Source organism: Equus asinus, chromosome 14 (genome assembly GCF_041296235.1).
Source record: "Equus asinus isolate D_3611 breed Donkey chromosome 14, EquAss-T2T_v2, whole genome shotgun sequence".
NCBI lineage: Eukaryota > Metazoa > Chordata > Mammalia > Perissodactyla > Equidae > Equus > Equus asinus.
Genome location: NC_091803.1, coordinates 35054203 through 35068493, shown reverse-complemented (window position 1 = coordinate 35068493; position 14291 = coordinate 35054203). Strand labels below are relative to the sequence as shown.

The window sequence follows — 14291 nt, the reverse complement described above, 5'->3', positions numbered from 1 at the left end:
GCCGCAACAATGTAGCACAAACTGGCCAGCTTAAACAACCGAAATGTGTCGTCTCCCAGTTCTGGAGGCCCGAAGTCAGAAATCAAGGTGTCCGCAGGTTAATGGTCCAATGACAGTAGATCACAAAAGCTGTCGCTGCTTTTAATGACCTTGTTTAGCAAAATGAAATGTTTCTTCTCCGTGTCCCCCCGACAAAAAACAATTTAAAAAAATTTGTTTGGTCTATTTTTAATTAAATGGATAGTGGCTCATTGGAACTAGTTAAGAGTTTCTATGGAATCACTTTCATAATTTTGACTGTGGGTCTTCAATATGTATGTATCTTGTATCATTTATAGGATTGTAGCCAGCAAAAGCAATGTTGATTTTGTTGGGCTTCAAAGGTTGGCCCTGTCATGAGTTGGCATGACAAAGTTCACCCCTTTAGAAGATAAAATGTACAACTAAAATTAGAATTTGTGGCCTTGCTTTTTGCCTCTTATGGGGTGATGTCCTGCATTTGGTATTGATCAGGATTGCCATTTTACAAGGTCCTGGTTTCTCTTTCCTTTCTTGTCAGATAATAAATGGCCTCAATTAGCAAAATTAACCTTTGCACAGTCATGACTGTATGGCCATGATAGTCTAGGCTGAGCCTGGGGCGGGAAGATGGGAAAAGGAGATTGGAGCGAAGAGCCGTGCATAGCCGGCCATCTCCTGCTGGTATGTGTAGCTCTAAAGCATTCTTTCTGATACCCCGTCATGTTCCATTATGCAGGGGTGCTGTCACTGATTTGGTCAGTCCCCTGTTGATGTGGTTTTGGATTGCTTCCAGTTTTTTCTCATTACGCACGAAGCTTGGCCTGACAATCCTTCATGACTCTGTGTCCCTATGTTTTATGAGCCCACTTTGGCGTCTGCAGAACGGAACTGTGGGTGGCCTGCCATGGCTTATGTTGGTTTAAGTCTGGGAAAGCTAAGAGGCAGCAGAGGTCCAGATAAAAAGCCTGAATGTGACTTCTTCAAGATTCTAGCGTGTAATTTATCCCCTGAACTTTCTGGGATTGGCTGGATGACAAATGCAAGAGTGTTGCGACCGCCCGTTCAAACCAGGAGCCTTGCAAGATCAATTAGGGAGTCCCCAATGAACAGACGTAGCAGGTGTATAAATGCTTGGGAACATGATTGAAAACCCTAGAAACAGTGAGGTGGGAAGCGCTCAATGGATGTCAAAAGGCGGACTCGGAATAGGTTCAATGGCCCTTATTGGAAGGGCGCTAGAGCAATAAAATTTGGAGGAAAAATAAAAAAGTATAGTATCCTGTCTGTGCTTTTTCCAAGGCACAAAGCAAAAGTATTCCTTTGAAAGGGCAGGATATTTGTTCCTCTGATAGTTTGTAGGAAACTATGGGTAAGATTTTCAGAAGACCACTCCCATTTTATTTGACAATCAATAAAAGACGATTTTCTTGTAGCTATTTCCTCCTTCCTCTTCTGTCCCCTAGTCCTGTCTGTGGGCTCAGCTTTGTGTTTGTTTAGGAATTTGTTCCAGTGCAGCTGATAATGGTTAGAGCAGCATTCGCCCTGTACTGTGAAAGAGACGTGCAATACACAAATTCCTGTCAACTGACGTCAGTAGAACAGAGAACTGTGCCAGACTGAAACTAATCATTGGCTGATCGCATATAACATCTATCTATCTATCTGTCTGTCTATCTGTCTGTCTGTCTGCCTATCTATCTACTTATCTATCATTTACTTATCTACTTACCTACTTTATCTATCTACTTATGTATTTATCCATCATCTACTTCTCTGTGTACCTACATATCTACCTATCTAACTGTGTGTGTTATATGAATGTACGTATAAATGAATTTGTCAGAGATTCTAAATAAAGACCAAAGTTCTGCTGCATCAAGAAACCAACTCAGCGGCTGGCCTGGTGGCGCAGCGGTTAAGTGTGCATGTTCTGCTGCTGCAGCCCGGGGTTCGCTGGTTCAGATCCCGGGTGCAGACATGGCACCGCTTGGCAAGCCATGCTGTGGTAGGCGTCCCGCATATAAAAAGTAGAGGAAGACGGGCACGGATGTTAGCTCAGGGCCAGGCTTCCTCAGCAAAAAGAGGAGAATTGGCAGCAGATGTTAGATCAGGGCTAATCTTGCTCAAAAATAAAAAAACAAAGAAAGAAACTCAAAATCTCAATGGCTTAACTTGTAAAAGTTTATTTCTTGCTCTTGGAAAGCTATTGTGGGTTGGTGGGGGTGGGCTCTGCTGCATTTAGTCGTGCAGGAAGCCAGGCTGGTGGGTGGGTCGCCATCTGAAATGTCACTGGTTGCCACTGCAGGGGAAAGTGGAACTAGAAGGTTGTGTTTTGGCTCTCAAATGCTTTGGTGTGGAAGTGACACAGCCACTTACGCTCACAGCCCACTGGCCAGAAATGGCCATATGCCACTGCCTTCCTGCCAGGGGGCTGCTCGTCTCCTCACAGGGACCTGCAGGGGGCTGCAGCGTCTTCTCCCCACTCTGCTCCTGCAGCTCGGCCTGGAGTGGCTAGAGCTGCTGAGCTCTTGGCTGATGACCTTGGGCCCTGGCTTTACTATGTGGTTATCTGAGCCCTTTGGAAGGGTTCTCATAATACACTGTTTTTAGAAATTCATCCTGGGAGGAGCTGTCGCCCTCTTGGAAACTGATGAACGTCCTCTTTTCATAGGTAGTGAGGACGTGATCACCTGTCATGAGTCCCTTTCAGTCTGGGCTCGCAAGGAGCTCACAGCACAATGTGGTTCTCAGAAGCCGCCCCTTATGTCAACCTAGGAATTTTGTAGAATTCCTCCTCCCTCTACTTTATTACAAACCATTTTCTACTTTTTTAATCATGTCCTGGTTGAGTGCAAGACTTTTATTGTCGACCAACCCCTATCTCTCTCTTGGAAGCTGCCAGGGTTTACATTACACATAAATAAAAATAGTGGTAAAAAATAGCTTCTGTTCAGTAAATGGTTCCTTGGTGCCAGCTGCATTCTGTGCCTTATCTTGTTCATTCCTTACAACAGCCCTATGAGGTATTATTGTCCGTACTGGATGGGTGAGGAAATAGGCTCAGAGAGGTTCAGTGACTTGCCCAAGTCCACACAGCCAGCAGATGGAAACTAAACCCAGTTGTACCCGATGCCAAGGGCTGGGTCCCTAACCATTTCCATTTTGTAGCATCACACAGGTGGACCATTCAATTCAGGTAATATGTCCTGTCCTCACCCAGCTTTTGCTTTCATTAATTCAGATTTTCTGTGTTGTATATGTAAGAAAAGTGGAAATGTTTGCGAGCCAGAACCATTCATTTTTTTTGAACTGGTATAATGGCCCCTTAAGGAAATAGAAGGTTTTGTGGTATGGGCGTCTGATTTAGGGGTTTTTCATTTTCCTTTTCTTTTTAAAATTAAGGAGTAATATATTTACAGAGATGTGAGGCGTGGGTGGGTTCAGGCGCTTAAATGATGTCATCCACATTTGATCTCTTTCTCTTGTCTCTTGGCTCTGTTGTCTTCCCACTTGACACCACTCTCAGGGAGGCCTCCTCCACTGGTGACCACGGGCAGCTTCAGGCTTATAACTTCCTAACTCCAAGTCCAGCAGAAAGAGAGAGCTTCTCTCTTCTCAACAGTTGTGACAAAACTCCCAGAATTGAATGTTGCTGGTTTTGACTGGGTTCTGTGTCCTGACCCAGTGACTGTGGCCAGGAAGAAAATAATTCTGACTGGGTCATATGTCTACACCTGGCCCATATGGACTGAGAATGGGGGTGTTAACTCAAGGAAAAGTGTTACCACCAAAGAGAGAAATGGATGCTAGGCAGGGAGAAAATAAAGGAAAATGGATTTCCACCTTGCTGAGAAATATGGAATTGAGTTAGCAAAAATGAACATGCTGAGACTGCAGGTGAGGGCAGAAAGTTAATATTGGTGTTAGCTCTGATTTCTCAAGGAAAAGTCTAACCCTTTATGTTTGTCTAGAGATAAACTTGTAAACGTTGGCTGAACTTTACAAATGGTCTACTTCCTTCTTTCAAAGGCGTCACCATTCATCTAATCCTGGCTTGAAACTGTGGAGATATTTCTGTCTTTTATTTTCCTTACCTCTCACCCCGCCCATATCGGATCAGTCCACAAATCCTATTGATTCTTCCTTTTAGTTTTCTCCCCTATGGGTTATTTTACTTTTATTTTTATTTTTTTGGTGAGGAAGATTGTTCCCAAGCTACCATCTGTGCTAATCTTCCTCTATTTTGTATGTGGGACACCACCACAGCATGGCTTCATGAGCCGTGTGTAGGTCTCCGTGCCCGGGATCCAAACCTGCAAACCTGGGCTGCTAAAGCAGAGGATGTGACCTTGACCTCTATGCCACCAGGCTGGCCCCCTCCTCTACTTATTATTTTTGTCGCTGTTCCTACTGACACTACACCAGCAGCTCCCAGGCTTATGTTCTATCACCATAGCAACCCTAGTGAAACAAGAGCTTATCTCTCCCAGTTAGTCTAGTCAAGGTCTTGGAAGACTGAATGGGTTTTGTGCCCCTTCCTGAACCAAACCCTGTGGCCAGGGGCATGGTGCACAGTGATTGGCCAGGCCTGGGTCATGTGACCATCCTTGGAGTCAGGAATGCAATCAGCCCTTCCTGAATCACCTGGACCAAGAGTGGGGGAGGGGCAGATGCCCAGAGGAAAATCAGGGCATTGGGGCCAAAAGAGGGACAAATGGGTAATAGGCAAGTAAAAACAACAGATATCCAGCACTCTTAGTGATCAAAACTCCATCGCTTCTGATTTGAAAGCATGTCCATGGATCAGAGCTCAGGGAACTCATAAAATCATCTTTTCAAAGTGGAAGGGATGGTAGCAGTTGTCTCCTTACCCAAGTCCTCTAGTTACCATCGACCTTTCTTCCTTTGTGCACTTATCCTAATTTATACTTTGAACCCCAGAACCGCTAGTGCAATCCAAGTGCTCAAAAGTCCTGTTCCTTCCCGTCTTTTGGTCCATGGCTCCCCTCCCTCCCAACTGAGGCATTGTATTGGTCAGGATGTAAGTTTAGCCACATGTATCAGAGACCCAAAAAACAGTGGTTTACATAAGATAAAGGTTTATTTCTTCCTGTATGTAAAAGTCTGAGCTGATATATTGGCACCTATCTGTGAAGTCATCAGCAACCCAGGCTTCTTCCATCTGTTGGGCGCCCTCCTTAGGGCGGGTGCTGCCTGGTGTGCACGCCCAAGATGGCACCCCGTCGTTCCACATTCCGGCCGGCTGGAAGTAACCTGGAAGTTGTATATATTGCTCTGCTCAGGTCCCGTTGACCACTCTTGGCCGCACCTGGGTGCATAGGAGGCTGGAAAACATCGTCTTTATTCTGGGCAGCTGTGTACCCAACCATGAAAGAAAGGAGGACAGGTACTGGAAGATAACCAGCAGCCTCTGCAGGGAAGAAAGGGAAAAAGTCTGACCTTTTCCTTCCTTTTTGTTTTTCAGGTAACAGAAAAGATCCCTGAGTAACTGCAAATGCAAGAACATTTTAGCACTCCAGGGTAAAGAATCTGTGCCAGCATGTCTGCCTACTACAGGAATAACGGGTACGAGGAAGATCCGGATGACCCTGACTATTCAGGGTCTCGGAACCCTACGCGAGGATATTTGAAAACTCAGGGTTATTCAGATTCTCCAGGTCCTCTGAACCACTCGGGTTACCCCACCAGCAGGAACCCATACGCTGCAGACTCCAGAACAAATCCAGACTATCCTGCGTCTCTAGCAGAACCAGATTATCCTGGATCTCAGAGTAATCCAGACTACCCTGGCAGCAGAAGCAACCCATACTCTGGAGGCTCCAGAAGGAATTCCGACTACCCTGCGTCTCTAGCAGAACCAGATTATCCTGGATCTCAAAGTAATCCAGACTACTCTGGCACCAGAAGCAACCCATACTCTGGAGGCTCCAGAAGAAATTCCGACTATCCTGGGTCTCTAGCAGAACCAGATTATCCTGGATCGCAGGGTAATCCAGACTTCCCTGGCATCAGGAGCAATCCATACTCTGCAGGCTCCAGAAGAAGCTCAGACTATCCCAAATCTCTGGCAGAGCCAAATTATCTTGGATCTTGGAGAAATCCTTACCCTCCAGGCTCATCCAGAGAGCCAGACTACTCTGAATCTCAACGAAATCCTGACTTTGCAGGTTCCAGAAGCAGTGGAAACTATGCACGCTCCAGAACAAATCCTGATTATCTTGGCTCCTTGGGAGAACCAGACTACCCTGGATCTCAGGGAAACTCTAACCATCCTGGCCCCAGAGCCGGTTCCAACCATCCAGGCTCCAGAAGGAATCCAGAATATGCTGGTTCCAGAATCAGTCCATATAGAGACTCTCTGGCACAGCCTGACTATCCAGGTGCCGAGAATCAACCTAACTCTCCACACTTTTTTGGGGAACCAGACTATCCCGGTGCTGAGAACAATCGGAACTCTTCAAACTTTTGGGGGGAGCCCGATTACCCAGATGCTGAGGATGGTCGTGCTTCTGGCTCTTCTGAGACCCCGGAAGTGACCAGGGAGTAAGTGCAGGCATCTCTCTCCATTGTGGGTGGGGGCTAAATGCTAGCTCATCAAGTCAGTGGAACTCGGTTGGCCTTGTTTGGGTTTGGGACACGTATGATGATTTCCATAATCTGAAGCTGTGGTTAAACTTTCATACCTACCTGTAGACCTCACCTGGGCCGTGGCTCTCGCCCTGAGGCTTCAGGCCCTTACCCGAACATAATCTTTCATCACCTTTTTCTTGGATTGCCTCCTCCCAGGTCCTCTACCTCTTCCTATCCAATCCCTGCAAGACATTTGGGTCCCCACTGTTTTGCCCCTGCGACTTTGCCTATAAAGGTTAGGATTAAGACTTGATAATTATACACCCAAACATTTTAACCAGATTTGTATCAACATAAATGCATTTTAATCAAGAAAATCTTTTGACGATCTGACTCCATGAAATCAATTTAATTCCTCACTCAGTTTTTTATACAAGATGGTTGAGCCACTCTTGATTTTTTCCACTTTCTTTTTTATTTTACTGAAATTATTATCAGAACTGATCATTTTTCGTGTTTACAGCAGATTTGGTTCATTGATCTTCTGCATTCTTGTTGTTTTCATCAACTTTGATCAATTATAATTTTTGCCATTGTCAGTATTCCTTCAAGGCCGTTTTAAAAAATTAAGTCCAATTTTTCCTGGTTCAGATTCTGTAGATCTGAATTTTGTCAAAAAGATTTTAAATCTTCTGTCAATTCTTGGTCATTGACAAATTTTACCAGGTGTAGTTCTGGACATTAACAGCATTAGTTTGAGTTAGTCTGAGTGACTTAGTTTTACCAAATCTGATTTTTCCTGAGTTAAATTTTTCAATGTTCATGTTGCCAACAAGATGTGATTCTTTAGTCTGGTTTTTAAAAAATCTATGAACTTGGAACTAATTTGAGTCTTGTTTTGCATGTACTGTTTCCACTAGTATTATTTATGAATTCAACAAAAACTAATGGCTTGTGTTTATCTCTAGGAACAAGGATATGGGATTTGGGTGTGCAGCAGGGTCAAAATGTCTTCCGGTCCTAAATAGTAGGGATAACAGGACCAGGTCGAAATGTCGTCCTTGGTCTTGTCCCCCTTGCCTGATTCATCATCCCAGAATGTGCCTTTGACCCTGTCACTCCTTTGTTTCTCATCGTCATGGTTCCCCGTCACCTCTGGGAGAAAGGCCACACTACCTCGCCCATGAGAACATTTAAGAATGAGCATGCACTTGTTGAATTGTGTGATGCCAGCCAGAGACCAGCCTGACTTGACAACTCTCACTTCTCCTATCCCCTCCCTACCTCCACCCTGTATTTTGGGTCAATGGGCTTGACCTTGGCTCATCCTTAGAATTACCTAATTACCTGGAGAACTTTAAAACACTACAGATGCCTGGGCTCAACTTTCAGAGCATCTGATTTAATTGTGTGGGGTGAGGCCCGGCATTTGCTATACATTTAAAATTGAGAACTATTGCTCCAGGTTAATTGATTTTTGTAGCATTCCCGTTACACATTCAGCACTTTCCGGTCTGACACTTTTATTTATGCTGTTCTTCATCCTTGGAATGTCCTCCTCCTGACTCCTTATGTATAAGTTTATCCTTCCAATCCCGCTCGGCTGTCTCTTTTCTATGTAGATTTCCTCCCAAACTCCCAGCTAGAATTCTTCTCCTTCCTCTGACCTTGTTGGGCCTGTCTTCTGATACTCACCAGTTCCTACTTGTATTATAATTGCTTATGGCTCTGTTTAAGGAGCTCTCCCAGGTTGCATTAGGAGGTAGACATCCATGTCTTTACCTTTGCGTCCTCACCCCAGCCCATGCCTAACACGTGGTTGACATTCAGTTGGCATTTGTGGGATGGATGAATGGATGGATGGGTGGATGGATGACTCTCCTTACCATGCTGCTGGATGGATATTGATCCATCATTTTGGGATTTTAGACTGCTCAACAGAACATCTTCAATCCAGCACTCATTTCGTCATGGGGGTGACGGCCCCTTCGGCATCCTTGAGAGAGAGTATGAAGATTACCCTGAAAGCATTGAAATGAATTCCATGGAGATGGCAAATCCATATGGCCGCTCTGTGCCAGGTGCTCCTGGAAATGGCTATGGTAAGCATTTATTAAGATGAGGATCATATCCTGAGAAGAAAGGACAATTCAGTGGATTTGGGGGAGCAATCATGAAGGATTTACAGCAATAGAAGAATTGGTTAATTCTTTCTCCCTCAAACATCACCTTACAAGGGCAGAGAACTCAATGTCCAGAGAGATAAGCAGTATCATCAATTATCAAAGCAGGCCAGGTAGGGACCATGAAAAATTTGGGCACGCGCATCCTGTGCCTGCATGAGGTGGCCGATGTTCAGGTTCGGCCCATTGCAATTATGCGGAAATTTGGGCTCAGTGTGGCTGGATCCTCAGATTTTTCTAAGGAAGCCAGAAATCTAGGTTTTTATGTGAAACCTCCTGATTTTCACAGGCTGCAAAATAATAGTTTAAAAAAATAAAAACAGGGGGCTGGCCCTGTGGCCAAATGGTTAAAAGTTCCATGTGCTCCGGGGCTGGCCCTGTGGCCGAGTGGTTAAGTTCACGCACTCGCTGTGGTGGCCCAGGTTTTTGCTGGTTCAGACCCTGGGTGTGGACATAGCACTGCTTGTCAGGCCACATTGAGGCGGCTTCCCACATGCCACAACTAGAAGAACCTGCAACTAAGATATACAACTATGTACCGGGGAGATTTGGGGAAGATAAAGCAGAAAAAAAAAACCCCAAAACATAAATCTATTAAAAAAAAAGAGATGATTGGCAACAGTTGTTAGCTCAGGTGCCAATCTTTGAAAGAGAGGAAAAAAAAAGAAAACATAAATCTATTTAAAAAAAGAAAGTTCCATGCACTCTGCTTTGGCAGCCTGGGTTTGCAGGTTTGGATTCCTGGTGTGAACCCACTCCACTCAACAGCCATGCTGCGGAGGCATCTCACATACAAAGCAGAGGAAGATGGGCACAGGTGTTAGCTCAGGGCGAATCTTCTTCACCAAAAAAAAAGAAAAATAAATAAAATAAAAACAGCAACCTAGACAAACAAAATCACTGGTAGGCTAGATTCAGTTTTTGGGGCTGCCAGTGGCCAGCTTTAGTGTCGCACATATGAAAGTGTTCAGACAGTCAGCACTTGTGTATTTGGAACCTACTGGGGACAAAGGGAGTAAGAAGCAGCTCTGTCCTCATGTTTCTTAAAGCCTAAATGGGTAGGTGACATCAGCACATCAAGAGGAAGGAAAATCAGCAAGCAGGCTCTGAATATGTGATCAATCACGCCACCCAGGCTAAGGAGATTCTAAACTTCTCGCCTTCCAAGAGGAAAAAGCGACTTGTCTGGTAGAGGAAGCCTTTTTGTTACACAGGAGTCAGTGTTTTGGGGATTTAGAGGCTGTGGGGGCCAGAAGAAGGAGGGAGTGTTGAGCTAAGAACAGAATGAGGTTGGGACAGAGGGCCGATGGCTGAGCCCTGAGGGCTGGATGGGGAGAGTCTGGAGCAAGCAGAGAGGAGGGGCTGGGGTGCCTTACGCTCTAATGAAGATGCTGACTGTTACACATTTGAATAAAAAGTATTCATTAAGGCTATTCCAAACCTTTACCCCATGCATTCCCAGTCGGGGGCAATATCAGTCCTAAGGGGGAAACTTGTTCTTGAAAGGCTGGAGAAAAATCTTCCTCTTTTTACGTATAAAGCACAGATCACACGTAGCACATAAACAGGTATACAATGTATCTGTGTTTTAAAATTTCACAGGGGAGGGCAATAAGGCAGAAATGTCTAGAAAGAGTCCTTAGGGAGTCAATAATTTAAAAAAATTGACACACACTGCGCTCCCCCAGTGCAAGTGGAGTTAATCATGCCAGGCAGGTTTTGAGTGTTTCCCGTGCCTGAAGGCTCTGCCAAGTGCTGGACTTTAATTGCCTTGTTTAATCTGCACAACCAGCATCAGACAGCCACTACTGCTCTCCCTGTTTACGGATGGGAAAGCTGAGGCTCAGAGAGAAATGTGCCCAAGGTCACCCAGGTCTAACTTGACAGAGCCAGCATCGGAATCTAGTCTCTCTGAACCAAAGCCTGAGCTGTTTCTTAGCCTGTGTTACTGCTGGGTTGGATCAGGACAACTGCAAACAGATTTCCTGACCACCAAGCCCCATACCACCCTGGAAATTAAAATGTTTAGAAAAAAAGTAGTCACGTTAAGTGTGGGTTCCTTGGCTGGGCTCCTTGGTAGGACTAAGGTTGTAGCCCTGGGCACTCACTTGTCCAGTGCCATGCCATCCTCATAGACTGCACTCCTTAAGAAGAACCCATCTTCATCTGGGGATCCTCCAAGGCGCTAGGTGATTTTCCTAGTGTCACAGTGCCTGGCACACAGTAGGTCCTTCAACAGTGCTACATGAATTAATAGCAACAGCACCTGTCAGGGATGTATCAGTTAGTTATTGGCACAGTAATGCTGCATAACAAACAACTCCAAATACCCAGTAAACAAGCCTTTATTTCTCACTCACACATCTGCCGGTTTGCTTGGAGTTTGGCAGAACCAGGTTGGGTTTGGCTGTGCTTGACTCCAGACCGCGGATTCTGTTTAGGTCTATTGTCCTTCTTGATCAGGTGAGCCACCCGGACCATTTTCTTCCCGTTGTGTAAGCTGGAAGGTCTCAAAGTGGCAGGCAGAAAGGCACAGTGTCTCTGAGGCCTTGACTTGGAACTAGCACACTGTCATCCCTGCCATGTTCCATTGTAAAAGCAAGTCAGTGACCAAGGCCAGCTGCAATGAAGGTGGTCCAAGATGGGGGAAGGGTAGTATTTGCTGAACAACCATTAATTAACCACAATAGTTAATATACATTGAGGATATATATTACATATATGTATATAGTCCAGGATTATATATATATAATCCAGGATAATATATATGTAGTCCAGGATTATTTGAAGCACTTTACTGTATTGACTGATTCAATTCCCCAACAATCTTATGTGAAGATCCTATTATTATTCCTGTTTTAGAGCCTAAGATATTGAAGCTCAGAGAGCTCAAGTAACATGCCCAGGGGCACACACGTAGTAAGTAGCAAAGCTGGGAATTGATCCCCAGCAAAAAGTTCCAGAACCTCCTGCAGTGTAATTTTGTGCGTCTCTAACAGGTGAAGCCAGTGTACTCCCTTTTCTCTGTTAAGGAGATTAACCTTTAATATTTACCGTGGATTGAATAAAAATACATTGAAATGTGACACTGTCATGTAGATGCTGAGCATGGACCCTCTTCCTGAGAAAATCATGCCAGATTCCAGGTTGATTCATGCATCATCGTAAAATGCTGAGATAGGAAGGAACTTCTGTAACCATCTAGACAATCTATTTTTTCGCTCATTTTTTTTTACTCAAGACAATTTTTTTTAGAGCAGTTTCAGGTTCACAGTAAAATTGAGGAGAAGGTACAGAGATTTCCCATATACCCCTAACCCCACACATGCACAGCCTCCCCCATTATCAACATCCCCCGCCAGAGTGGGACATTTGCTGCAGTTGATGACTGTGCACTGGCGCCTCGTTATCGCTCAAAGTCTGTAGTTTACGTCAGGGTTCACTCTTGGTGGTGTACCTTCCATGGGTTTGGAGAAATGTATAACGCCGCGTATCCATCTATATGGTATCACACACAGTATTTTCACTGCCCTAAACGTCCTCTGTGCTCTGCGTACCCATCCCATCCCCTAGACAAGCATTTTTCAAACTCTTGAGTTGTAACCCATACAAGTTGTGAAATTAATTTTTAAAAATGAAACCGGAAAGAGTGGAACAGAATCATATATCACAGCACTGTTTATGTAGTCAATCAAAGTATTGCTTCGTGAGACTCGTTCTTCAGTTATACGTGTTCAAGCGTGTCCTGGATCTCAGTGAAACAGTTACTTTTAACCATGGCACATAATCCACCGAAAGCATTGATCTTGGCTGTTTCTATTTAACAGCGTTGTTTTCATATTTGTGTCCTCCTTTCCACCAAAGGGCTTAATTGTTAGTCTGTTAGAACCTCAAGGTCAAGGTCTCAGTCTTGCTGACCTTTATGTGCTCAGTGGTATCAGTGTGGTGGGACGATTGACGATGTCTCCTGCCTCTTCCTTCCAGTGAACCCTGCGTTTGTGGGTGAAGGCAGCCCCAGCCCAGCTAATGGGAACCCGCCGTTGTCTGGGAACGATTGGCACAAGTCACCCCAAGGTAAGGCTTAAATGGACAGTGACCAAAAATTCAACCCTGGAGAAGGAATCTGTTTGAGGTAATGCGGAGGTTGCCATTTCCCCTTGGCCTCCGGTGTGGTGACTGATGCAGTACTTTCTTCGCTTATTTCTTATTTTTTATTTCCTTTCCTTCTCCACGGGCCAGGGAACATGACCAAGAGCAGGCCTCGTGACACACCCTCAGCTCAGCAATCTCATTGGACAGCCTTTCTTTCTCTCTGGGTCTGTCAGTCAATGCTGAAGAAAGACTCTGCCCCTCCCTATTTGGGGCACCTTTACCATAGGAAAGAAGACTGGGTCACGTGTCCATCCCGTGGCTAGCACATGTGGGTGAGGTGGCAGGGCATTGATCAAAATTTTTCTGAATCCTGATAGAACTATTATGATAATGGAGTATAGGACCCATGGGACTTGTGACAGACAGAAGGCTTTGGAATCAGTTCAGAAGCTCTCTAAGGCCCACCGTGTGTGGTGATGAAGGTCTGATTGGGGCAGAGACTGAGAAATTAAGAGGAGAGAGGTCAGAAAATTCTGGAAACAAGAGGCAAATCTATGAACAACAAAGAGTAAACCAACGGAGTCTTCTATATAATAACACAAATCTAGGGGCCCCATGACTTAAAACTCTTTCTCCCCTTCCGGCTCCTGAGCCTGTGGGATAACCTTTAGCCTTGTTCTTTAAGAGTTTTCTCAAAGATGCCTGCATCTTCCACCAGGGTCTCTGTTGCTACTGGGCGAGAAGACCATGGACATGTCAACGGTCGTGCCCTCCATGCGGTTCCCCCTGGAGCAGAGAATGGCTTTAGCTGCTAGGGAGAGGGGATGCCTTTAGACTTTAGCGACTGCTTTATCTAGGCAGCATGAGGTCTGAGGCCTCAGAAGGCAGAGAGAAGTAAAGAGAGGGAAGACCCAAAGAGGAACTGAGCTTTCTTCACCATCTTTTTTTCTTCGCCATTTTGCTTTGCGTTGGTTTTGTTTCTCAGACCACGTACAGTTGAGTGGTGGACAGCCTCCTGATAAAGCATCACTTCAATGGATTCTGCTGTGTACCTAGGAAGCGCCTGGCACCTAGGAGGCCCTCAAATATTCATTTATTTATGGAGGAATGAATGATACATCAGCGTCTCAGTACAGGAAAGGGCCAGGGTGAAGCGGTCCTGAGGCCCGGCCTTTGGGCCAGACAGACCTGGCTGCGACCCCCAGCCCTATGACTTGCTGGGTTTGTGACCTTAGGCAAATAAGCTCTGGGAGCCTCAGTTTTCTTAGCTATAAAATAGGGTTGATTATAGGACCTATGTCATAGGGTGATTATGGGAATTAAATGGTAGACTCTATCTCAAGTACTTGGCCTGCAGGAATGGCAAGTGTCGTTACCGTGAATTGTCATTGATGGAGAGAAGGA

At 45.2% G+C, this 14291-nt stretch overlaps 1 protein-coding gene across 4 annotated transcripts in view; it reads left to right on the top strand.

Annotated features, from left to right (window-relative positions):
• Window positions 1-14291, top strand: part of TMC5 (transmembrane channel like 5) — a 73788-nt gene that overhangs the window by 22522 nt on the left and 36975 nt on the right. For all 4 annotated transcript variants that reach the window (XM_044747269.2, XM_070484848.1, XM_014853464.3 and 1 more), the window contains exons 2-4: window positions 5507-6585; window positions 8542-8714; window positions 12780-12869. In XM_044747269.2, the coding sequence (XP_044603204.2) occupies window positions 5582-6585; window positions 8542-8714; window positions 12780-12869 (1267 nt within the window). In that variant the 5' untranslated portion in view covers window positions 5507-5581. The remainder of the gene's footprint in view (window positions 1-5506; window positions 6586-8541; window positions 8715-12779; window positions 12870-14291) is intronic.